Genomic DNA, 25,884 nt, shown 5'->3' on the forward strand with positions numbered 1-25,884 from the left:
CTATCGTCTTTTTGTAGTTTTTGTCTTCTATTTCATATTTGGCAAAACAAGTGTATACTATCTGCACTCATAACATTCATGTTTTTTTCATTGCTAAAGATGATGGACTTCCAGCCCTCTACAGTATGCGATGGTTTGTCGTGATACCACTTTCATCGCTTTTTCTGGCTTATACAGCTAATGAAAATCTTCGATTCCTTAGTTCCAGACTCAAAATCTAGCTTCCTACACTGCCTTCTGACTGACAGTTTGCTACTACTGTATCCTAAGGACCTCAAAAAGAGCTGAGCATCAGAAGCTGTGTGTAAAGATCCTTGTCGAAAGTTTAGGCGGATGATTGCATTAGTTATTTTGCTGACTACGACCGGTCGACTACCACGGTCACAAGCCTTGATGTTCTTTTCTTCCTTTCTTATCCTGTTGATTGTCCATTTGGAGATCCTTGCTACCCTAAAAAGGTCTGCTGCCGTACGAACTAAGTGTATTCGAAATCTCAGAGCTTCGCTTTTACAGTTGCTTATTTTCTTAAGCATATAAGGCAAGTACTTTGTGTTAAGGATACATAAGATTATAGTCACTTTATTTTAGTAAAAGGAATCTCATATGATCCTAAATAATATGTTGACATAACTTTGGAATCATTTATAACATTATTCCCAGCACAGATCAATAAAAGACTTTGATTAGATTTTTATATTAAGCTTTATTCATATTAACTTCACACAGTCAAATGATGGCGTGGTTGTAATATAGTTTATTGATGATATGAGCATGTTGAATAAGGAATGACAATTACTTACCGGATTATCATTAAGTCATGTAAACCTTTATCCTAACTGAGATATTATTATTAGCCGTAATATCCAATCACGGAACTAGAGGATTTTATATTCATCCGTACCATCTCCTAAATAGTCCTACATCCAGAGCTATCTGAAACCATCCCAATAGCATAATTGACAATACAAGCTAGGAACAGGCTAAACTAATAATTAGAAATAGTAATCATCTATTCTGTCGAATTGATCATAAATCTGTCCTAATTCTTTATCCGTATCATGTCTATAAATACTCTCACTTTTTACATGTAGAATTTATCATATTCAATCTTAGTTATCTTAACTTAATAAAGAGATACCAAGTTCTAACAGTATTTCTTTATCTTTGTTGTTATACTACTTTTACCTAAAACCCCCCTATCCTAAACACTTTGCCATGGTGAATAGGGTGAAAACAAAAGGGGGAATTCAATGGGAAATGTTGTAAACATAGTTATTTTCTATAAGATATCAGTTGTATTAATATAAATAACGATACACAAAAGATTAAACTATGATTGAACAATTCCACACTTTTCCAAATTTAGAACAATAAGATCAGTATTTGTCATCCTAGCGAGTCTAATCAATTGTCAACCCCAAAAGTAATTAGATCAAAGTTAATTGACTGGTTATTATTTCTATTGTTCAACTTCAGATGCATATATTAGAACATCGACAAGCTTTAGCTTAATCATTGGTTCTTCAGCACGACATCGTTGCCGAGTCTATATCTTTTATATCTACGCTCACAAAGAATATAAATAGATGCCAACTTTTTATCCATTAAACGGGGCTCTTTTGCAATATAAAGAAATCTGCAATAAAGAAGGATTTTAATTTTATATTGCTGCTATTGTTTTTTTGCTTAATTTTTTTTATTTAATCTTACGATTAAAACAGGAAATACAAAATAAGCACGGGTCTATGTATTTTTCAAGAGCTACTAAAGCTCACTAATATATTGTGAAATCTGATTGCAAACAGGGGAGATATGAGGAAAATTGAAGGAAGGCTAGACAAGTACTATATTTTTGGCGAAAATTTGTGATATTTGAGGTTTTATAATATAAAAAGTACTAAGTCAATCAACAAATGTAAAAATAAGTGAGACTCAAAGTAGATTGTCCTTTATTCAAGTTAAAAATATGAGGGTATTTATACTTTTCTAATCACGGCTAAATATTAATATTTACAGTATATGACTATTGATTATTAATCGATATTAGACAATGAGTTATTTATATGATTGGCATAGTTTAACATCTTCTTATCAAGAAGTAATTATTAATCCTGATCCAGGAACTTATTAGAATATTCTGGAGTGGATCGGGATTTTATTTGAAGTGGCGTAATACAATGTCCGATATTCCTAATTTGGAGGACCATTGTTCGTAGTAACTTACATTATTACTTTATTACATGTGTAAATACCACAAAATTGAAATATTCAAAAAATCACTAAAAATGACCTTATGCCTGAGGGATGTCCGAGACAGTTCCCGTTTACATATCCTAATGTATATTTTAGACTGCCTTTCAGATGGCATATGTCACAAAAGCCGCAGGCATATGGCGGAGATGCAATACTGATTTTCATTTTTGTGCACCAGTTTTGTCCGCTACTGTATATCACCGATGAAGGATGCATGATGTGTGGCGCAATCGAAACAGATGAACACTTTTTGTGGTCCTGCCCAGTTAAACGGCCTATATGGGACACATTGGCACAGCGATTTCTTGAACAACCGTCGGCATTATCTTTTGACCACATAAATCGACCATTTCAAACAACAGCCAAGACTCTATCGCATTGGAAAATTGACACCTTTCACGTAATTTCTTGTGGAGTCTTGAGCTTATGGAGGTTACACTGGAAATACATTTTTGAAGACACTCCTTTCTGACCAAATGAAGTAACAGCAAGAGCCACAGCGCTACTTAGACGGATCCACAATGAAAATTTACATCGTCAAGAAATGTAGAAATATTACATTTTATTATATTAATAGTTGTTTTATTGTTGTAATTTTCTTTTTTTAACAGTGCTCGTCTGGAGGTGGCACTAGAATAAAATCCTCATACAAAAAAAAAAAAAAAAAAAGTTATTTTTTTTGATAAACAGTAAATTTGACCTATTGTTTATACGTCTGTAAAAAATCTGCCGACCTTAACATGTACGAATGAAGAGAAAAAAAATATTAAAAAGAAATACCTCCAAAATTTGAATAAAAAAATTTATTTTTTCGAGAATTATTGCAAATATAGTAAGTGATTGTTACATACAAACCTAAAAAAGGCGATTTTTTTTGGCTTGTTTTGCAAAATAACTAACAATATGTTAACAATATGTTAAAAAAAAAGAATATATGAGATATCATAATAAGTCTATGTTAACCTTTAAGATTATTTACCCGGAATACTTCCACTATAGCATCAAACGTTTTTTTTTTCAATATTTGCATCGCACTTGTGCAATTCCAACATCTGCTTATATAAGTCATCCATTTTTATATCAGGATAAGCCTGGCCTTTCTTCAATAGTATAATATGATATAGAGATCTAAAGCAGAGGCATCAATAAATAAATATATCAAAATGAAAATTTTCATTTACAAAATTTGATACAAATCGGCATTAACAAACAGACCAACTGTTTTTGCCTTTTTAAAAGCCTTTAATTGGAATAGTTCAGATTGCTTCAAATAGACAGGAACTCCTTCATCTGACGATATAATACTTGTAAATTCATCTTCGTTATTATTGAAAATGTATACTAAGTTTTCGTCAGTGGCATCATCACTTCTTTCGTTTGAATAGTCATCATCACCATCTTCTTCCCGCAAGGTCTGTTCACCATTGTTGCTCTTATCTGCTGTATTCTGATTCTCCTCCTCCTCCTCCTCCTCCTCCTCCTCCTCCTTCTCTTCTTCTTCTTCTGCCACCGGTACCTGTAAAATAAAACGTATTATTGTCAATATGTGTATCAAAGCGCCTTATTTATTTGTCATTTACCTGTAATTTTTTCCTAATTTCTGCACTACTGGCTTTGATAAGAGCAACAGATACTTTATCACGTTCATTTGTAAGTATCTTGTTAACCTGTGTAGACGACCACAGCGTGTCAAAGTCAAAAGTAATCGCTGGGGATCTCTTGCTTCTGGAGTTTTTTATTTTATATTCTGATTTAAATTTGTTCACTAAATTCTTTCTTGCATCGGCTGCTTTAGAGAACTGGCGGATATAATTTTCAACCAAAGGAGTATGTGTTGTAATAAAGTTATAAAGCGTTTTTCGACCTTTTCCGTCGAAAAAAGATATCAAAGCTAAAGATAAAACGCAGAATGAGAATTTTATATAGATTAATTCAAGAGAATCTAACATACCTTCATTTATGTTCATTGAAATATATATAATGTGTTTTGTTAAAAATAAAAGTCTGCTCATCACTATGGCGCAAAAAAACACCGCATTCTGCTCACCTTAGCAATTTTTTTTAGCGGAAGCTACTTTGCTATTTTGGTCGACATGAGCAAGTATTTGACTTAGGCTCGAAGAATTAAGGCCGTGGAATTTGAAATCGAATACACTATGTGGTCTGTTTTAGCGTTTATATCCAGTAAAATGGGTAGGTTTATCGCTGTATAGGGTAGTATAAATGGACAGGAAAGGATGAACAAATCCAATACATTCATAAGCCATTGCTTACCTGTCCTCGACGATAATACCCAATGCAGCTCCTTTAGTATATTTAATTACATTTGACAGCCTTCATTACAATCTACATTCAACAAGATGATTAATATTTAAATTCTTATAATTTCATTATTATGTACCAGGATTGTTTTTTTTTATATAATTTGATAATAAATATCCATTGCCTTATACAGCCACCACTGTCTTTCATCAAGTGCATGCTCGTGTACTGTATTGGGTTCAATAATGCTCTATCACCATTGTTGTTATTGATATCATTACAGTCACTTCATACGCTTTTTTCACTGTAAAATAAAAAAGAGTATTAATATTGATGAATGACAACAATCAAATAAACTATACCTTTCATCTTGTTCAAACATATGATCTATACAATACTCTGTTAGCTAAGACTCAATTTATCTAAAGTGTATACACTATAATCTTACCTAATATCAACAGCAAATGCAATATGAAACAACACATCAAGTACAGTATACAAAAGCAGTGGATGAATAATTATGTAAAGTTGCAACAAACTGGTCAATGGCATGGTATGGTGTTGACTATACACTTAAATTGTATACTACGAATAGAGTAAGATGCCAATGTAAGAAAAGAAAAAATGAAAGTATTAATACATACATGCAAAAAAAAAGGGTAAGAGTTGTTACGTGTCGAAATTTAATCATAAATTTTCTTCTAATTGGTGAGCCAATAGCTAAAAACATCTTGTTTGACTAAAGAAAGCTAGAGTTTACTATAAGCAAGACACAAAAAGTTATACAGCATCCAACTTTATACTATGCAATAAAATAAAGGATTGTTTCTCCTTCTTTTGTAATAATTTGCGTTTTGGGTTGATTTAGTTTTAGCTCTTTTGTTTTCAAAACATGGTGCTTACCAGTAATAACTAAAAGTATCAAAAACTGTTAACAAAGTAGAGTAACAGCAAAAATACAAAAAAGAAAAAAGAAAAAAGAAAAAAAGATGCATTAAAATCCATACAAGTTTATTTGTTGAATTAACGTTACAGGACTAATTATTTAATGAAATTCCCAATAATTATGACCTTTTTGTTGTGATCTACCATAAATTGCATGATTACAAAACCCGCCATCACCCAGGTTTCGATAAAACCCTGGTTGTCTAAATACTATTATTTCATAATATGCACATCCACAAAGTATATCTCTTTTCAATTCCTGTCCATTGTGATCATTATTTTGACAAGTTACTACAACTGCTATAACATTATCTAAACTTTTAAAGACACTATACGCCAGTTCTCTTGTAAACTTCCCGCGCATTTCCTGATTCATTCTGTTTATTCCTGTCACAACACCATTTACTTGTACTGCTCCTGCTGCTATAAGGGCTGCAACTATTGCTGGATGCATTATAAAACTTGCAAAATATAATTTTGATAATGTAACGATATATATACATATTTTAGGGAACACAAAGAACGCCACATGGAGGCACCATTTTACTTTCACTGCTCTAGAAACAACCACCCCACAGTATTACCATCGTGAACATCTAGTCATGAGACAATTCCGTATGGCTCCCACGATTAAGGATTTAAGGAATGGTGTCGTATCCCAACATACTTTAAACATGATTCATATTTAATTTATAAGAAATCAGAGTAGTGAATGCTTTACAAAGATTTATTACAGTCTTTTCTCTATTATTCGGTCATAACTAATTCCACTCCTTTAACTCAATGCAAGTTTTTAATATAACTTCGGATGCAATGCAACATAAAAACAAATCTACTTAAGAAATAATTATAAAACAGCCCACTTGCATAACCTGGAACAGACCTTTACATTAAAGTTTATTCATACTAGATCTGCAGTTATAATTAATTTAAGTATCTTGAAAAGGGTTTAATTAAACCTCCATGAAAAGAATATAAATACCAGATATTACATATTAAATAAAAAGATAACTTTTTCAGTCTCGTTGAATTTTAAAGTCTTTTTATTCCTACGAGTTAACACAAATGGACGCTTTATTAAAAAAGATAGCAAAATAACAAAATAAAAAAATAAAAAAAAGAGCTTTATACTTAACTTTAGCCTAGAGAACAATTGTCTCTAATACCTATAATTTTATATTAACCTCTTCTTTTTCCATAAGTATATGCGTTTTACTATTATATTTTCTAAACTAAATTTTACTTGCTATCCACAAATGTCTATTGCAAGATATGAACCAATATTTGTTCACGTTCTATATTAATTCGATAAGGAGGTTGTTTTTGTGTTAACTCGTAGGAATAAAAAGATTTTAAAATTCAACGAGACTGAAAATTATCTTTTTATTTAATATGTAATATCTGGTATTTATATTCTTTTCATGGAGGTTTAATTAAACCCTTTTCAAGATACTTAAATTAATTATAACTGCAGATCTAGTATGAATAAACTTTAATGTAAAGGTCTGTTCCAGGTTATGCAAGTGGGCTGTTTTATAATTATTTCTTAAGTAGATTTGTTTTTATGTTGCATTGCATCCGAAGTTATATTAAAAACTTGCATTGAGTTAAAGGAGTGGAATTAGTTATGACCGAATAATAGAGAAAAGACTGTAATAAATCTTTGTAAAGCATTCACTACTCTGATTTCTTATAAATTAAATATGAATCATGTTTAAAGTATGTTGGGATACGACAATGCATTAGATATACGGATCGTCTCTAATCGTCAGCAACACCCCATACAGAGCAATTGACTAATTAGGTAGATTTAATCAACTAAAGCCAAATAGGCATCCTCAAGAACCACAATCTTCATCTGGTTTCTACAATAAATACTTGATATTATTCAGAGACTACTTTGTTTGATGATGTTGTTGATAATGATGTTAATATAAATGTTGACATAGAAAGTATGTCCAGTATTAGCATTGCGTTTGTTGCTTCATCACTTCATGGCAATAAAAAATCCAAGTAGTGATGCCTGGTCATCATTGAGTTTTCTTAAAAGAAGTCTACATATAATTCCAACGCACGTATAGTAATCAAGCCCGCTTTTATAAAGTCATAAATGCGATGAAAAATCATAAGCTCGACGAATTTAATGTATCAATGGTTAAAAAGGATACCGGATGCAAGCATTTTGCTGTATTAGATGTAGTAGACAACTTGAACGTGTTGAGCTGTTCTTATATTCAGCAATAAAGAATAAATTCAAAGTTGTATGGCCATATATGCGTTATGATGACAAAGTTGGTGGTAGACATGATGGTATTTCATTTATGCAATCTTCTTTTATTTTTTATGCTTTTATGCTTACGTCTATGATTTAATAACTTCTTTTTCCACGTTCCTTTTTTCTAATTACCATCAAATCTTCATCCAAGATATAATCTAACCTTCTCTGATGTATTGCTATATTCATATCAACCACTCTTTGATTATAACCCAAATAAATTCTATCCATATGTTACAATACTTAAAACTTTTTAAAAGAAACTATTTTTATACCTTTTGTAACTGTAATAAAAAACAATCGTTTTAAGAGTTTTTAAACGAAGCTTTAGTTTTTGTATCTATTAACAAGTTGCACTGCAAAATGATATGCTGTTTGACACCTTCCATTATCTCTACAGTTTTGCATTGCTGTTAAAGGAACTTACAACCTTATATCCAATATACTAATCAAAATAAGATTTTTTCATTATGAGTACTGAACTTGTACGTTTTTTTGTTCTTTCTACCATATACACTTTTCTGCACTAAATATTTCATAAAGCACAGGGCTAAATAAAGAGTAGCTCATATTCTATAGGCATACGTTAGACACAATATATATCAATAAACAATCACTATTTACCTAAAAAAAAAGCCAAATCTTGTCAAGTAATTGTAAATGCATGTTATTCAAGTTTCTTATAAATCACTAGAATCAAAAGTAAGCAGATTTTTCTTTACCACAACGATTTACTTTTATGCTTTCACGAAGCCATGTGTTAATCGACCATGATCTAATTATAATTCAGGATAAAAAATTAATTTTAATGGAAAGGGGCAAATAACTACATTAAGGTACAAGTTAAATAATAACAATTTGATTGTTAGCAAGTGTTTAGAATAGTAAAAATAACTATGAGCCGTAAGAACTTCGTAGCAGGATTACATGAAGCAGGAAAAGAAGTACAATCGGCAGTTTTTTGTAAGTTATTCCAGAGCATTTGCAAACTCGTTTTTATTTTTTATTTTTTGAAACTTCTATTTATTTAATTCATGATTATACAAAAAAAAATATTCTTTTTTTTCATATACAATCAAGAATGCCAAATAAAGTAGGAACCGCTTTTTTACTCAATACGAACACCTATTGACTTTTATTTAAAGATAAAGCTGTTGTACTTTGCGAGCATAAAGGACATTACTGGCAAGGATTCCGAGGAAATTCAAATACAACAGGAAGATTATAATTTACAAAACTTGTCCACAGATCTGACGTTAAAATATGGAGAAAAGCTAAAAATGCTTTTAGAGACATCTATGTATGCTGTTGATATGCAATACGTTGAGAAGGAAAAGGAGCCAAAGACTTTTTTAAGGAACAACACTGAGATAGCCATCATTCCACCCGTCAGTGGCGGATAACAGCAATAAAATTCAGGAACCTTCTATATTTAGCAACAGCTTTCTTTTTTGTCTTCATTTTATTGATGTTTGCCTGATTACGTTCATGGTTGATTTCTATTTTCTTTTTGCTTCAAGTGTTGCTGCTCTAGTAGCTCGCTTCATTACATTTCCACGTAAGACAAAATATGAGAGTATCCCCTTTTCTAATTTGTTGTTATAGTGGATACGATAAAAGTTAGATTACAAACCGATTCTGGAGGCCATCGGTATTCCCGTTTGTTGAAAGATGGAGAAAGAGAAAGTTTTTTCGAAAAAGTAGTTTCTCTATACCGAGGTTTAGGCATTACCTTGGTCTTTTCTGTTCCAGCTTTAACAACCTATTTAATCGTTTATACTTCAGTAAAAGTATTCTTGGGCTCGCTAGCATTACCCATATTAAGAGAAGATGCTCTGCTTAATCATGCCATATCGGGTCTCTGTGCAGAGTCATCTGCCGGCTTGTTCTTTACACCAATGGAAGTATTAAAAAGCCAGCTACAGGTCGATACTTGCCACCAAAGTACACTAACACTCGCAACGCACATTATCAAGGAAGAAGGCATCCTTGGCTTTTATAAAGGCTATTTTATTACCTTATCCGTGTTTGTGCCTCATTCTGTTGTTTATTTTATTCTTTATGAGAAGCTCAAGTCGACATGGGATGTACAACATCAAACTTTTTTGGTTTACGTATTTTGCGCAGCTGTTGCGAGTGCAGCGGGTATGATTGTCTCTACTCCACTGGATATCATCAAAACCAGATGGCAAGTGTCTCGTCAAGAAGAAGCTTATAGAGGAGGACCAGTCAAGATTGCTTTGCGTATTTGGAGATATGAAGGTGGATTAGGTATATTTGTACGCAGTATGCTGGCCAGTATTGTTTGGGGTGTGCCTTTAACGACGATTAACATGACAGTTTTTGAGTGTCTACTAAAACTGCATAGACCCAATTAATCGGTTCGCTTTTATATCAGGAAAATAATATCCAAACATGACCTTTAAAGTCAAATACAATAGCAACTGAATACATTAATATGGAATATACAACACATTAAACTTGAAATACAGGGATTGAACTACCATCAATATTTTTTCTTTTTGAATTGATTAATTGCAGTTTATACATAAAGGATCATTCTGTTGGTTATTAATGCTTAAAAGTTCAATGTTTTAATCGACGAATTGTAAAAGCTTGTTTGTCATTCTTTGTTTGATATATTGATTTCCTTATGGTGTTCTTCTTTAAGATACAAAAAACATAGTTTATTTGTTTGACTATTTATAGTTTCTAGGCTTTTGTGATTTATTTCCATCCAAATCTGTCGAGCTTTTTAAATCGATGCAAGAATTTATTTTTATTTTTTCACTGGTTGTAAAAATTTTCGAGTCCGTTGAAAGTATTTCAGCTAATAGAGCATTATTGTTTAATACTTTATTAAGCAGTTCTATTGCTTCAATTGTTCTTTCTTGGAGATCCATGGTCTAAACAAACTTGTTTTATTTCCATTGTTTGGTTTTTAAATTGTATGCCACTTTTTTGAAATACCGAACTCATGACGTAAATAATGATTTTTTTTTTTTTTACTGGGAGCTGTTGACCATCTTTTTTTCGTTCTTACACTTGACTTCTTTAAACAATGTCCTCCCCACTCATCAGTAGAACAGCATTGCTTTGTCGCACATCGCTTGCTAGACCTGCATTATACAACACAGCTCGTTTCTCTTCTCAACTTAAAGATATTCAGCACCTTGAAAACGAACCATACCACAACAGTGTTGAAGTAATTTCTGGTGCACCAGGTATTTCCAGAAAAATATGCATAAAATCTTTTTTTTTTTTTCTTATTGATCAACTACTCTAGAGGAATTATTGGAACGCAGTGTTCGTATTTTTAAGCCTGCTCGTACCGCTTCTCAACAAGGAAAGAATGGCACTAGACTTTGGCGTATCGATTTTGAAATTATGGAAGAGGGCAATCGCTGGGAAAACCCTTTGATGGGTTGGGCTTCCAGGTTAACTTTAAAGATAGTGTAAAATGCATTTTTTTTTTTGCTAACCCTGATTACTTGCCATAGTTCTGATTACCAACAAAGTTTGACAATGAAGTTTAACACCAAGGAAGCTGCTATTAAGTTTGCTGAAAAGCAAGGTATATAGATCTTGAAAGACTCTTTAATCCAATGCACATTAGCTTATCAACTCTATTGTTTAGGATGGAAGTACTATGTTCAAGAACCAAAGACACCCAAATTTGTAGTAAAGGCATACGGAGACAACTACAAGTATTCACCCAACAAGTTGAGATTGTTCAAAACAAAATAAACTCCATCTTTTTTTATTATCCTCTCCTCTTACAAATGACCCTCCGTCCCATGTTGACGAGAAAGTTTTGACCATTGTTCATTATCAAAAGCTGCCTCTAGCATTTGCCATGCGTTTTGAACATAACAAAAAGTCATGCCTGCTCGAATCGTTTCAGGTATGTCTGTTTCCACATCTACCTTATTTTTGAAAGGAATGATCACTTTACGGATACCCGATCGATGGGCCGAAATTATTTTTTCCTTTATACCACCTACTGGCAGCACTTGTCCTCTTAATGAGATCTCACCCGACATGGCTATCGTACAAGACACACGTCGGTTTGAATAAAGAGAGACGAGGGCACATAAGAGCGTGATGCCTAACCTGATGTTACTTTTGGCCTGTATGCAAGTGTTCATCTTTACCTGCACTCGGCCCGTCTTTTGGAACAGAGCCATGAGGGATATGGATATGGATGTCGTCCTCTTCAGCCAATTTCTCCTTTGGATCCTTCGTCAAGCCAAGTACGAATGCATTTGCCTTAAGCCAGGTGAAAGCAATCTGTGCTGATTCTTGCAAAACGTTTCCCAAGGACCCCGTCAAGTAAAGCTTACCATACCCGGGCATCCTCATTGCCTCCACAAGTAGAATGCCTCCTTGACCACTCGCAGCATAGGCCAAGCCTGTCACTACGCCAGCACACAGATCATGTTCAAATATTTCTTTTTCAAATTTCGTATTCTAATGGTCCCCCCACAACTTGTTTAGTTCAAAAAAAAAATCAGAAACACGCTTCTTACCCCCAGAATCTGTTGTACATCTTTGACCGACACCTGGCCGTCATAGGATGCCTCTTGTTCACTTTCTTTCAATTCTGCCAACTGGACACACTTTGCTCTCACGACAGAGGCTATGGTGCGTTCGAGATTGCGAACGCCGCTTTCTCGAGTGTAACCCTCTGCGAGGTGTAAAATGGTGTCGTCAGACAGGTGGATATGATGTCTTTCTAAGCCGTGAGCCAGAACTTGCTTTGGAATCAAGTATTTTTTTGCAATGTAGAGTTTCTCCTCAAAGGTATAGCCCTGTATTTCAATGACTTCCATACGATCCAGCAAAGGCCCTGGTATGGTATCCAGTGAATTGGCTGTGGCGATAAACAGCACATTGGAAAGATCAAAGGGGATGTTTAGGTAATGATCAGAGAATGCATTGTTTTGTTCAGGGTCAAGCACTTCCAATAATGCTGCAGCTAATACAAAAGATGAGCGGGGGCTCTTGTTTTTTTTTTTTTTAAGAAAAAGTGGTCCTTACCAGGATCACCACTGTATTTTGAATTCACCAACTTGTCAATTTCGTCTAAAGTAAAATGTGATTATTGATTCATGTTGATTTCATGGTATCCTTCTGTGATATTACCAAACAGAAACAAAGGATTCTTCACTTTGCATTTACGAAGTCCTTGGACAATCAAGCCAGGCATTGAGCCCACATACGTGCGACGATGACCTCTAAGATCTGTTGTGTTACTGATTGATTCTCTTTTCGAGTGTTAACCGTATACCTAATCGTCGCTTCATCTCTTACACCACCTAAAGAGATCCGATGAAATCTTCGCGACATGGACTTTGCAATCGACCGACCCAAGGACGTCTTGCCGACACCAGGCTACAAAGAGAGTTAAGACAAGCAACCCGTTTTGTTTTTTTCAACCTTACAGGGCCCACGAGACACAAGATGGGAGCCTTCAGGTCTCCTTTGATCTTGATGACCGAAAGGTATTCAAGGATCCTCTTCTTGACCGATTCCAGACCGAAATGATCACCATCCAAGACCTGTCTTGCCTTTTGAATATCCAAGCAGTCCTTGGTGACCTCCTGCCAAGGAAGATTGGCCAACCAGTCCAGGTAATTTCGAGAGACCCCCCACTCGGCCGAAGAAGGCTGGAGATGTTTGAGATGTCGCATCTCTCTTTGGGCGGCTAGCAGAGCCTCGTTGGGCAACCGAGCCTGGGCGAGTCGTCTGTGTAGGTACGAGAGCTCATCCTCCTCTTCCGGACCCTGTTTCAATTCGACCCGGATCGCCTCGAGTTGCTGCCTCAAGTAAAACTCGCGTTGTCTTTTACTCAGCTGACCTTCGACATTGGAGCCGATGGTGTTTGTCAGCCTCAGGACGTACATCTGTCGCAGGATCCACTCGTGTGCCATCTTCAGCCTGCTGTCCACGTCGGGGGTCGAGAGCATCTGCAGTCTTTCTTCAAAGGTTGTCTCCAGCAGGGAGACGAGCAGATCGGCCAGCTGAGAGGGCGGTTTGGAGCTGACGGCCTTGGACAGGGGTTCGACCAAGGCCTCGGGCAGGTTGAGCTCCCGTACCCTCCTCACAAAGGCCTCACACAGCATCCTGAACTTTTCTGGATCGCTTCCTTCCCCTTCAGACCCATAGGACACACGCGCCATCCAGTACGGAGGCGAGTTCGGTGGCTGTCGAAAGAGCCGGATGACCTTGAACCGTTCGAGTCCCTCGACAAAGACGCCAAAGAGGTTCGTGCCTGACCTTTGGGCACGCGTGATACGAGCCAGACAGCCGTACTCTGTCAACCTCTCTCGATCCTTCCAGACCACCAGGCCGTCTTCCTCTGGCCGTCCTGGTCTCTCTTGAGAAGAGGACCCCAAAGGCACTTGAGGTGCTTGAATCACAATGCTGTTCTTCAGGTCCACTGGGCCTTCTGTCTTTAAACAGGGCCTCAACGGAATACAGGCAATGTACGTGTGCTCCAGATTTCCTTTTGTCGTACTGCTGACGTGTTTGAAATACGCCTTGGCTAATTCAGCTGCTTCTTTTCCACGTAAGGTTAGTCTCAAGACGGTCGATGGCAAAAGGACCTTGTTCTCAAGAGGAACAATGATCAAATTTTCAGGATAATTCATTAATGTAAGAAAAAGTTGAAAAGAGAGAAAAAGAAGTAAAAGGGGGGAAAGAATTAAAAGTACATGTAGAGCATGTGAAATGACCACAGATGTATATTTATACTCTGTGTATAGATTACTTTATTCGTGCTACGAGAAAAAAAAATTAATTTGCATAAACAGTTCAAGTCATGTATAAATTGATTAATTCATCTGAAGCTTCAAGATGACTTATTTGTTCAGTCGTTTCCAATAAGCCCAGCTTAATGACGGATTCAAGCGTAAGCAAGTTCAAATTGTCTTTGGTCTCCTTTTTCTCTTCTTCCTCATCATCGTCTTCCCATAAACCAAATGCATACCAGCTCGCATGACGCAACTCTTCCTGGATGATCTCAGGCGTGGCTTCCTTTGTCTCCACCTTGCTCTCTTGCTTCCTCTCCTCCTTTTTTGACACTTTGAGCACGAGCACAGACGATGAGAGGTCCTCGAGATTTAACAAGTCACCACTCTGAGTGTGATACATGCGTTGGACATCATTTATTCCAATCACCAATTCCTTTGGTTTTTCCTCTTCTTCGTGATACAGGCCATCCTCTAGATCTTCTTGTATCCTCAGCTGATGTTTCCACCCTTGATGCCTCACCACGTTCAATCGACACTTGTGAAATTCCTCTTTCCAGGTAAACGCATAGGCTGCCGAGTGATCGCGTTGATTAGCCGTAAAAAGCGAATAGAGCTTGAGTGAAAACGTCGTCTGCTTCTCCAGCACAAAAGAGGCCCGGACCAGTCTCGAGACGGACGCGGTCCGCTTGCCCGATCGATGTTCGATGGTACGTAAAGCGAGGTGAAGGGAAGGAATCACGTCATCGACCGTGCTCAATAGTTTTTGTAATCGACGCTTCACATCTTCGGGTTCCTTTAGGGTATCCATTTGACTTGCAAACATGTCCATGTCTCGTTTGAGATCGTTGCACATTTCTAAAGCAGGTTCGACATCTTGATTTCCTTCGGCTACACCTTTGGCAATGATGTCTATCGTTGGCTACCAACACGTCAGTTTCCCTTACACCGACTCAACCCACATACACACACACACATACCTTTAAGTTCTTAACCTTTAAATCAAGTTGTCTTTGCAAGAAATTGATCTCGTTTGATTCTTGTTTATTCTTGGGTAATTGTGTTGTGACATAAGAAGTGACATTACGCTATAAAAAAAAGATCACATTAGAGTCTCCTCTTTTTGATGAACAAAAGTCTTACGATAGCAACATTAGTAGCATGACTTAAAGCGATCCTTGAAACGGTTGTCACTGTTGTCAGTGCTAACTTTCCAAAGATATCTTCTAAACTTGACATTCAAAAAAAAAAAAATAAAAACATCTACTTCACGTCATGCATAAATAAAGCACTGAGTTTAAAGCAAAGACAGGTTTTGACGGTAAAATATCGTTACAAAAAAAAGTGATACAACATGCAAGCGAGAACTTTTTTTTTTTCTTCTTCTTTTCTTTTCTTAAATACAAAAAGATGAGCTTTGAAGTAAAGACGTTTGAGCAAGAAGTCTCTCCTGGTCGTGTTCTGACGATGCCAAATGACGGTACAGGATTATCTGTGATTGATCCATTTTTGGCTCCTTTTAATGATGCGCTTCGTGAAAGGTACGTGTGTACGTGTGTGTGTGTGTGGAGGATAGTTTGATTGATTGGTAAAATAAAGGTTTGCTACATTTCAAAAATACGATGAGCAAATCAAGAATACACTGGGATATGATGCGTTTACAAGAGGTTATGAATATTATGGATTCAATATTCTCAAAAACAACAGTGTTGTCTACCGAGAATGGGCACCTCATGCTGTCACTGCTAGTTTAGTAGGAGATTTCAGTAAAGTAATGATGCATAAAAAGGAATAGCTAAACTAAATAGACTAGACAACTGGGATGTGAATGCCCATGTTATGACACGTAATCAATATGGCGTGTTTGAAATCTTGATTGAACCAACCCAGGATGGCAAGGTGGCTATTCCTCACGGAAGCAAAATCAAGGTAAAATAAAAAAAAAAAAAAGGAAACAAGACTAAAAGAGGGATTAGATCACTATGACAATGCCTCATTCGGGAGAACGTATTTATCGATTACCAGCTTGGATCAATTATGTTACTCAAGACCTTAATGTCAGTGCAACCTATGATGGTATCTTTTGGAATCCAGAAAAAAGATACAGCTTCAAGCACCCGAGACCGAAAAGACCTCGATCGCTTCGTGTGTATGAAGCGCATGGTAAGCGATTGTCCACCTCAACTGATCACTCATGTTTTCTCTAGTGGGCATCTCCTCTCCCGAACCCCGTTGTGCGACCTACAGAGAATTCACCAAGAACGTGTTGCCTCGGATTGCCTATGACGGATACAACACGATTCAGCTGATGGCGATCATGGAGCACCCTTACTATGCTTCCTTTGGCTACCAAGTCTCTTCCTTCTTTGCTCCCTCCAGTCGATATGGTACACCCGAAGACTTGAAGGAACTGATCGACACCGCTCACCGCTTGGGCATCACGGTCTTGCTGGATCTCGTTCACTCGCATGCGTGTAAGAACGTGGCGGATGGTCTGAACATGTTTGATGGATCGGATCACTGCTACTTCCATGAGGGTCAAAAAGGACGTCATGAACTGTGGGATTCACGTCTGTTCAATTATGGCAATTATGAAGTCTTGCGATTCTTGATGTCGAATGTGCGCTATTGGATGGATGTCTATCAATTTGACGGGTTTCGATTTGATGGAGTGACTTCGATGCTCTATAAACACCATGGCATTGGCTATGGCTTCTCGGGTGATTATCATGAATACTTTGGTGATAATGTGGATGATGAAGGCGTCATGTACCTTCAACTCGTCAATCAATTCTTACATCAACACTACCCTCATGTGATCACGATTGCTGAAGGTAACCTAACGCAGATTCAGACAGACACTCATGTCTTTCCTAGATGTCTCGGGCATGCCTGGTTCCTGTCGTCCGGTGTGCGAAGGCGGTTTGGGATTTGACTACAGACTGGCGATGGCCATTCCAGACATGTGGATCAAGTTACTAAAGGAAGAATCGGATGAGGATTGGAAGATGGGCCATATTGTGCACATCTTGACCAACCGTCGTCATTTGGAAAACACGATTGGTTATTGTGAATCACACGACCAAGCCTTGGTAGGTGACAAGACGCTTGCCTTTTGGTTGATGGACAAGGAAATGTATACAAACATGAGTGACTTGACCCCCCTGACGCCTATCATTGATCGTGGTATCGCATTACACAAGATGATTAGGTAAGGAAAAGAGAGAAAGTGTGTGAAGAGATACTGATGAAATCTCTCTCTGACAGGATGATCTCTCACGGACTTGGAGGAGAAGGTTACCTTAATTTTGAAGGCAATGAATTTGGTCATCCTGAATGGCTTGATTTCCCTCGGACGGGCAACGATTCCAGCTTTCAATATGCTCGTCGTCAGTGGAATATTCTGGATGACCCACTCTTACGTTACAAATACCTGAATGAGTGGGACCGTGCGATGCAATTGACCGAAGAGAGATTCGGTTGGCTTCATGCTCCCCAAGGCTATGTGTCTCGAAAGAATGAGGGAGACAAGATCATTGTGTTTGAACGTGCCAGTGTTCTCTTCATCTTCAACTTTCATCCAACCCAATCCTTTCCTGATTATCGTGTGGGTGTTGCTGAGCCAGGGAAATACAAGATTGTGTTGAATTCGGATGATAAAGACTATTTGGGACATGCCAGAGTGAACAATCAAACTGAATTCTTCACATCGCCTGGTGATTGGGATAATAGGCCTCACTGGTTACAAGTGTATATCCCAAGCCGTACTTGTATGCTTTTAGCCAAATGTTAGTCTCCATCGGCTTTTATGATTTGTAATTTATCCAAATAAAGAAACCCAACCCTTTTTTTTTTTTCTTTACCCGCACTTTCCGTTCCATATCTTATCAAACACAGCACACTTTCAAGAGAAGAATGAATTAAAAAAAAAAGCGGGTAATTTTGACGAATCGATTGATCCATAAATCACACACATTCATTTGTTTATTTACACAGAAATTGCTCAAGTCTCTTTTTTTTCGATCAAACACAGAGTCACACAAGCCTAGGCCCTTTTCTTGAATGCAGAAAAAAAAAGATTTGTGATGTTAACCAGCCAAATGCACGCACCCTCTTTGATTGCCTTTTATTCACTCATCCTTTTCATGTTTTGTAAAGAGAGTGAAAGGGAAATGGACCATTTAAGGTTAAATTGAACAGATGATTGAATAAAGGGTAAATTAAGGAGGTGAAAGGGGGTGAGATACAGTGGAACAGTAAACTGATTCTTTTTTTTCGGGGGAAAACCCATCTATTCTCATTACAGTTGACCCGAACTTTCTTTTTTTTTTTCACCTCGGTTCTCCTTTGAAATAGCTTAGGATTCATAAAGAACTCCCCATCTCTTGCTTTTTTTTTTGGGATTTTTTTTTGACAGAAATAAAAAGGAAAACGCTATGCCAATCTTTTGATGTGTGTGAGTGTGTGGGTGTACAATCGTCATGTGTACTACACTTTATATTTCCCTTCTCCCCCCATACGTTTTGAATAAAGATAAGAACATGCTTGAATAAAAAAAAAAAGGGATGAAATGAATCGATGTCTTTGATGTTTGTTGACAAAACTAAAGATGATTCCATCTGTCTTGAAGTACAATAAGAAGAAGGGATGGTGAAGATGACAACAGACCTCTTGCTGAGTTTTGAATATAGAATATAAAATGGGATTTACTTTCTTTTTCCTTTCTTTCTCACTTTATTGTATATACTATTTGTGTGCGTGTAGATACCCTTTGTTTAAAAAAAATGTCTTTTAAATTATATTCAAAGCCAACTGCTGGATCAAGAAGAAAAAGTTATCCCCAATACCAACCCATCCCAAAAAGTACCGACCGAGAATTCAAGCTGACTCTGGACGTGTTTGACGCTAAAGAGGATTGTCCGGCAAGAATACGTCCCAATTGGCCTAAAGAGATCATTCCCTGGTGGACTCCTTCACACACAAACGAAAAGCCTCCTTATTCTTATGCCACACTGATTGCTCATGCTATCCTGACCAGTCAAGAGGGTCGTCTTACGTTGAACGACATCTATCTTTGGATCTCGGATCATTATAAAGCGTATTCTATCGGAGTAGGCGGATGGCAGGTAAAATAGAAAATGACGTGTGTATCAAAAGAGGACTCACTCCCCTCTCTTTACAGAACTCCATCCGACACAATCTGTCCCTGAACAAAAAGTGGTTTCAGAGGATCGAGCGAAAGAGGACACAGGCCAGCACAGGCAAGGGCTCGTTTTGGACACTGGTTCCTGGAGCAGAACAGGTGTTTCTCGAAAACTTGACACAAGAAAATGGAACGCCCAGTTCCACCAAGCGGTATAGGCTCACTCCCTCGACCTCCAGTCTCTGCCCAGTGGCCTCGGATGGCAAGGACCCTGTCTATACCACCTTCCGACTCACCCATAAGCGAGGCTCCTTGGACGCATCACAGGCAAGTGACTCGGATGAGGACAGTCGACCGGACAGGACTCTCTGCAAGCGTTCACGTCCTCTCACCCGGTCCTGCTCCCTTTCGAGCGCTTCCAGCTCACCGAGTGACCTCGGCCTGCTTTCACCTGGCGCGAACGGGCCGCAAACGGTCCAGGACCCCATCTATCTCTCCAGCGATCCAACCTCACTCTTTTTCACCACCCCTCCTGTGTATGCACCGTTTTGGTCGACTGAGGACAGCTGTCTTTTCACACAGGCGTACCCACTGGACGATGTGTTTTATAACCCTTCCGTCTTGTAATAAACAAGGATGCTTTATTATTTTGATGTCTTTTTAACTTTCTTTGAACGGTCTTTCTTTTTCAAGGTATCCATGTAGGCTCTGATGACTGTACTGTACGCATTTTGAAATTTCGTGATATCTTCAGGTGCAACGATCGTGCTGATCTTTTGATTTTTAAACGTGGCGCGAACTAAACAAGGATATTGAATATCTTCACTGGTGTTGTTCACAACAGCATCCCCTCCCTTTGGCATCTCTTTTTTCACTTTGGAAGCCTTTATTAATCGGGTTGCGGTCACTAATAAAAAATAAGGATGAGGGTCGATAGAAGCTTTATTCTCCTTTACTTCTTTTCATCGTAACAGACACATTGCCTGCCGTCTTGGACTTTTCATAAAACTGACCAAGTTCAACCGTGAACTATAAAGTGTCGATAAGCCTGGTGAAAAAGAAAGAAAAAAAAAAGATGGTCATCTTACAGCCAAAGGATCCAACTCTCTCATTGTTTACAATGTGAAAAAAAAGAAAGAAGAAAAGAAGAAAAAAAAAAGGGAAAAATTTATTGTTTTTGATTTCCGCTGATGAATTCAATGTCATTACTTTCAAATGTAAACGATTGAGATCCAACATGGTCCGTCTTGATGCTGTTCAGACCAGAGGGTTTGATCGATTTATCTTCAGCGACTTTATGCATCGCTTTAGCCACACTGACGACTGAGTTAACCATGTATAAATTAGAAAAGCGATCGATGAGACCAAAGAGAGGCAGAGCCAATTTCTCTCCCATTCTGGGATTTGAACGAGGCTCGACGGTTTGCAAAATACCTGGACGCATGATAGAGACCCTTTGGAATCCTAATGCTTTCAGCTCTTCTTCTGTTTGTCCCTTTGTTTTAGGATATAAAAACATGGAATTTTTATTCGCACCCTATCCACACTGTCAACAAGCATTCTTTCTTTCTTCTCCCATTTACCTTGGAAGAACAGTACACGTAGTGCACAGGTGATTGATCACTGGATGTATCCTTGTTCTCTTCAGCAATGATTTTGGCAGATTGTAACACATAGTCTTGATCAATCTTTTTAAACTTTTCTGCACTACCCGCATCAGCACGCGTTGTGCCCAAGCAACAAAACACGTCCCTTGTAGAGTTCAGTCAGTTCATGTCACAGGATAGGATAAAAAGCTTACGAAACATTCTTAAAGTCCTTTCGATGTTTATCCAAGTTTTCAAAATCAACCACCTTTTGTTCCTAATAGGATTGTTATCTTATCACGTCAAAAAAAAAGCGATCCTTTTTTTTACAAGCTTCTCTTGAGGTGTGTTTGAATCCAATTCCACTTGACGTCTGCCAACAGAAATCACTTTTTCATATTTTCCATTTTTTAATAAATCAGTCAAAAGTTGTTTACCAACAGCACCTTTGTATTCATTGTCAATAACATTTATGATTTTCAACACAACCAACCTGTTGCGCCAAATATTAAAGCAGTAGGATTCATATCAGACATGAAGGAAATAATAATATGAAAAGAAAAAAAAAATCAAGTGTAATAAAAAGCATCGGTATTTTATCTCACCTTTCAAATGCAAGTGACGGCTCATGGAAAATCATTCTTTTTTTTTTACTATAAAAAGGCATTACGTACGTAAGAATTGCCTAATATGGATAAAAACGTAAGAGCGATTCAATATGGACAAAAACGTAATGCTTGATCTCTCTTGTCATTTTTAAAGCACTGTTGTGTATGAATTGAATTGTTCAATTGTAAGTCGATCCGACATGTATTGTGTGCTTATGGATACACTCTATTCATGAACATAAACAATCTTCATCCTCCATCAAGGACAACCAAAAAATAAAACATTCAATGCATATAAAATATCTAAATGTATTATTTACATGTTTTTTTTTTATTTACTGAGCATTTGTACCAAATTCAGGCAATCTTTCAATCACATATTTATGATTGGCGATATACATGATAGGAATACCAGGTATTTTACGAATACGACGCTTTAAATCACGATCACAAGTAGCCACCATATAACATTTGTGCTGCATCACTCTGTCCACTAAACAATCATCTGCATAGGTACCTTTGTGAGTACAAGGAAGTCTTTCAAAACGAGGATCTCGTGCAATTCTAAAACCAGTCAATACTTTTTTTTATAGCAAGTGTGTATATCTTACTTTAATGCAATACGGTATTTAGGACCTAGTTTTTCTAATTCGGCCAAGACACAATCTGTGATACAAGGAATGGCTAGCATCCATGCGTGTTAATTCATGTTGTTTTTTTTTTCAGTGGTAGAATCAACTTACACTTTGCATAGAGACAATCCATCATGGATTTCACGAGTTCCAATTTATTTTGAATCGAAAAATTGATAAAGTTAGTATCGACCAAGACATGATATGGAGGTCCAAGTGATGTGTTGTATTCAAAAAACATGGAGGAAGCCACTTGAGGACTAGGAGAGAATAAAAATTAGTGTGTGGTTTGGATCCTTCAGGCAATGCCTACATGTGACGAACTGATTTCTCTTCTTTTTTCTCTTCCTTCTTCTTTTGCTTTTCTTTTGCTTCTTTTCTATTTAAAATGTTGAGTGATTGAATGATTATGTGTAAATTATATTTACAAACGACTGTCATTGGTGCTCATCATTCGCTTCATCACAGCAAATTTTCTAGTTGTTTTTTGTTTGCCCTATATACAATTCAATCAGGATCTCTTTCTCATGGGTTGGCGCAGTTTTTTTTTTTTTTTTTTTTTCTTTATACCATTTTCTGTTATAAAGTAATAAAAAAAAAATGAGCTTTTTTTTTTTTTCTTTTTTTTTCTGACACCTTTATTTGTGACCGTGCTGTGACAGCCACTGGTCGTCGGACTCAATTTTCCTTTCTGTTGATTTGTACTTTTCCTCAACTGGCATGGTCTAGCCAGTACTTGATCTGAATCAATTCTCTTTATTTACATCTTTGAAAGATTCATAATTCTTCTAATATCCCAAAAAAACCCATTGAGCTTTGCTTTTGCTGCTAACAGCAGTATGTTTGAGATTGTCACCAGGGTCAGTGAGTATCTCTTAAGCCAGTATTTATTTTAGTCAAAGGTTCCCTAATAAGGAACAGTGAGCGAGTTGAAAGAGGCAGCCATCTATAGTCTTGTCCCCAATGAGCTCCTTGATCTTGGATAACGTATGGATTAATGTATTGTTCATGGTCATAAATGCATCTATTCCGGAGGTCATATTCTTTGATTTCTGCCTAAATCACTGTTTTTTCCTCATGTTGTCCTTTTCATGACGACCTAGCTATTATATGTTCTCGTTGTTCCTTGCTGCAGGAGGCTTCTCTGATTTCCTTATAGTTATTCACTCATTAAATAACTGATAACTGCAGATGTATCAAGTCAAAGTAATTGGATACTTTACAAGCATCCTGAGCTGTATCATCTGCAATAGTCGCAAGGGTGGTTATCAAACATTTCATCAAATAGCTCGTAGTTATTAGCGTCTCTTTTTCGAGAAATTTCTTTCACTTCACTTTGCTCTTGACAACTGACCCAGAACTGCTCATTAGGGCTCATTTCAGTAGAATAGGGAGGAAGATAGACATACGGATACCCTCGAGAGTGAATGCACTTGCCTATGTCTATTAAGCTATGAATAGAAGCGTTATCCATGACAAGGTCTTGCTCTTTCATTTCTGGATATTAGCCCATTCTATCAAGAGTCATCTTTAAAAATCGCAAACAATGCCCTGCCACTGTTCCTGTGCTGTGAATATCAATCACACGTCCAAACCTTCCCTGTTTGATAAGCTTTGGAACTCTTAATGATAATGAGGCTAGTGGTGGATAGTGCATCAAAGGTCGATGTAGTATTCGATTTGGTTTTGGGTACTGTCATTATTGCAGGAGTCGCTTTCTTTGCTCAAGTCATACATCGTCTCAAACAAACATGAAAGGGCTGATGCATCAAGATGGACGCAACGTGTCGCAAAGTCCGCGTCAGTGTGCGGCCACTTTTGGACCCAAGCGGTACCTTTGCTGAATCTTTTCATCGCTGTTTCTCTCCACAGGGAGGAAGGGTGCCTGTTGGATGGATAGATTACATTGAGACATCATGAAGTTATAAACAGTGTGACGAGAAACATCAAGATCCACAAAGTTTTGCATTCAACCTTCTATCACTTTAATGAAAACAGCAGAAAGGTTCTTGTCGACGTCATTCAAAAGAAGCTGTCTAGGCTCCTCTTCATGAAGACGATGTCGATCTGGGAGGAGCTTTTCTCAAAGATGCTTTTGGGAACTTTGTAATAGCATTTGATCCATCTCTGGACTACACGAATATGAATCCCTGACTGTCTTGCAGCAGCAGAAGCAATTAGGCATTGACTAGAAAAAATAAATGAAAAAAACTAGTCTTCTCTTCATCAGAGTAAACCGCATAGCGTCGCTTATTCTACATCCCCATATCAGCATCTTGACTGTTTCTTTTATCTGCAGCGGGTTGCATTGCAAGATCAGAAGGTCTTTCTGGAAAACTTATTCATGAATGATTGGAGCACCAGAGCTTGTTGTTTTGATATCAAACAGCTCTTTATCAACAACAAGATCCATCGGCTCAGTTCCGTATTCATCAACAGCATGCCCCTGGATCATCTTTGGGAAGAATAAAACAGAGACCTGTTCTTTTTTTTTTGCGGTACAATGAAAGTCAACCAAGCAATGTTATCCAAGTGATGTCTTGCAACAAAAAAGATGAATACTATACACAGACTTTTTTCAAGTCGATAGAAGAGTAATGATTTTTGTGGGATATGAACTACTATAGGATATACAAACATGATTCAGCAAAGCAATGTTTCCCTAGATCTACCTTAATCTAGTCCTAAAAAAAAGGTATATGATTCAGAATACATGAGTCACTGCAGTGAGCACATTACTTTGCAACGTGACCATAAAATTGCCAAAGAACCTTCTGTTGAATTCAACTAAGGGGCAAGAAAACTCTATAGAGTGTCCGTGTTTTATCCAAGTCGAGAATATATCCAATAGAAGCAGGCAGAAGGCAAAATGAGATTACCTATAAACAAGTATGCATTAATTAAAATGTCTTTTAAATGCAACAGTTTCAGATGATTATCAGGACCCTTCCTATCACTTACAGATATCGAGACACGCCTGCAATACCCCACGGTTTGTGTATCCAGAAATAATCTGAGATTGATGCACAGCGTGTTTACAGCTAAATAGATACAGATGTCATCACACAACTAGTGAGAAAAAGACAGTCGTGTATCGTGTTGTTTCATGATTTGCAACAAAACGACGAAAGTATGAAGAAGATTATTTTTCACTGGTAAAGACACTTTTTGATGTACGCGATTTTGTTCCCATAAATTAAAAATAATACCCGACTGTCTTTCTCTAATGAAAGCGTCCATTCAAAAGTTCTAATTACAAGTGTTTTATCTTCCTATGCTGCTGATTGTGCAACCGCACCTGCATCAAGAGTACGAGACTAAAGTGAACGTTCTTCTGCCACAGGTTTTTTTATAAAGTGAAAAGTAAAAGAAATAGTTTAATTGTATGAAAAATGAAGGGCTTTATGATGATCTAATATGTGAACAGT

At 37.1% G+C, this 25,884-nt stretch overlaps 9 protein-coding genes across 9 annotated transcripts; 4 read left to right on the forward strand and 5 right to left on the reverse strand.

The window, feature by feature from the left end:
• Positions 1-3,430: 3,430 nt before the first annotated feature.
• On the reverse strand, positions 3,431-4,220 carry RO3G_13155 (uncharacterized protein; the record flags this gene model as incomplete). Its single annotated transcript, XM_067667739.1, has 3 exons — positions 3,431-3,769; positions 3,834-4,144; positions 4,205-4,220. 3 exons carry the CDS (start codon positions 4,218-4,220, stop codon positions 3,431-3,433), a joined length of 666 nt encoding a protein of 221 aa, XP_067523840.1.
• Positions 4,221-9,223: 5,003 nt separating this feature from the next.
• Positions 9,224-10,113, forward strand: RO3G_13156 (uncharacterized protein; the record flags this gene model as incomplete). The annotated part of the gene is made up of 2 exons (XM_067667740.1): positions 9,224-9,293; positions 9,341-10,113. The coding sequence occupies 2 exons, from the start codon at positions 9,224-9,226 to the stop codon at positions 10,111-10,113; spliced, it is 843 nt and encodes a 280-aa protein (XP_067523841.1).
• Positions 10,114-10,796: 683 nt separating this feature from the next.
• On the forward strand, positions 10,797-11,482 carry RO3G_13157 (uncharacterized protein; the record flags this gene model as incomplete). The annotated part of the gene is made up of 4 exons (XM_067667741.1): positions 10,797-10,959; positions 11,022-11,190; positions 11,236-11,309; positions 11,373-11,482. The coding sequence occupies 4 exons, from the start codon at positions 10,797-10,799 to the stop codon at positions 11,480-11,482; spliced, it is 516 nt and encodes a 171-aa protein (XP_067523842.1).
• A 372-nt stretch (positions 11,483-11,854) lies between these two features.
• Positions 11,855-12,944, reverse strand: RO3G_13158 (uncharacterized protein; the record flags this gene model as incomplete). The annotated part of the gene is made up of 4 exons (XM_067667742.1): positions 11,855-12,100; positions 12,265-12,713; positions 12,776-12,820; positions 12,881-12,944. The coding sequence occupies 4 exons, from the start codon at positions 12,942-12,944 to the stop codon at positions 11,855-11,857; spliced, it is 804 nt and encodes a 267-aa protein (XP_067523843.1).
• A 1,607-nt stretch (positions 12,945-14,551) lies between these two features.
• RO3G_13159 (uncharacterized protein) lies at positions 14,552-15,726 on the reverse strand (the record flags this gene model as incomplete). Its single annotated transcript, XM_067667743.1, has 3 exons — positions 14,552-15,409; positions 15,468-15,575; positions 15,631-15,726. The coding sequence occupies 3 exons, from the start codon at positions 15,724-15,726 to the stop codon at positions 14,552-14,554; spliced, it is 1,062 nt and encodes a 353-aa protein (XP_067523844.1).
• A 171-nt stretch (positions 15,727-15,897) lies between these two features.
• RO3G_13160 (1,4-alpha-glucan-branching enzyme GBE1) lies at positions 15,898-18,280 on the forward strand (the record flags this gene model as incomplete). The annotated part of the gene is made up of 7 exons (XM_067667744.1): positions 15,898-16,028; positions 16,087-16,253; positions 16,301-16,416; positions 16,464-16,650; positions 16,695-17,321; positions 17,365-17,698; positions 17,755-18,280. The coding sequence occupies 7 exons, from the start codon at positions 15,898-15,900 to the stop codon at positions 18,278-18,280; spliced, it is 2,088 nt and encodes a 695-aa protein (XP_067523845.1).
• Positions 18,281-19,271: 991 nt separating this feature from the next.
• On the forward strand, positions 19,272-20,257 carry RO3G_13161 (uncharacterized protein; the record flags this gene model as incomplete). The annotated part of the gene is made up of 2 exons (XM_067667745.1): positions 19,272-19,613; positions 19,670-20,257. 2 exons carry the CDS (start codon positions 19,272-19,274, stop codon positions 20,255-20,257), a joined length of 930 nt encoding a protein of 309 aa, XP_067523846.1.
• Positions 20,258-20,798: 541 nt separating this feature from the next.
• On the reverse strand, positions 20,799-21,752 carry RO3G_13162 (uncharacterized protein; the record flags this gene model as incomplete). Its single annotated transcript, XM_067667746.1, has 5 exons — positions 20,799-21,167; positions 21,214-21,337; positions 21,432-21,493; positions 21,547-21,662; positions 21,710-21,752. The coding sequence occupies 5 exons, from the start codon at positions 21,750-21,752 to the stop codon at positions 20,799-20,801; spliced, it is 714 nt and encodes a 237-aa protein (XP_067523847.1).
• Positions 21,753-22,159: 407 nt separating this feature from the next.
• Positions 22,160-22,919, reverse strand: RO3G_13163 (rRNA-processing protein fcf1; the record flags this gene model as incomplete). The annotated part of the gene is made up of 4 exons (XM_067667747.1): positions 22,160-22,388; positions 22,436-22,508; positions 22,568-22,716; positions 22,885-22,919. The coding sequence occupies 4 exons, from the start codon at positions 22,917-22,919 to the stop codon at positions 22,160-22,162; spliced, it is 486 nt and encodes a 161-aa protein (XP_067523848.1).
• Between the last annotated feature and the right edge of the window lie 2,965 nt (positions 22,920-25,884).

The sequence above is a fragment of the Rhizopus delemar genome, genomic scaffold, assembly GCF_000149305.1.
Source record: "Rhizopus delemar RA 99-880 supercont3.11 genomic scaffold, whole genome shotgun sequence".
Lineage (NCBI taxonomy): Eukaryota > Fungi > Mucoromycota > Mucoromycetes > Mucorales > Rhizopodaceae > Rhizopus > Rhizopus delemar.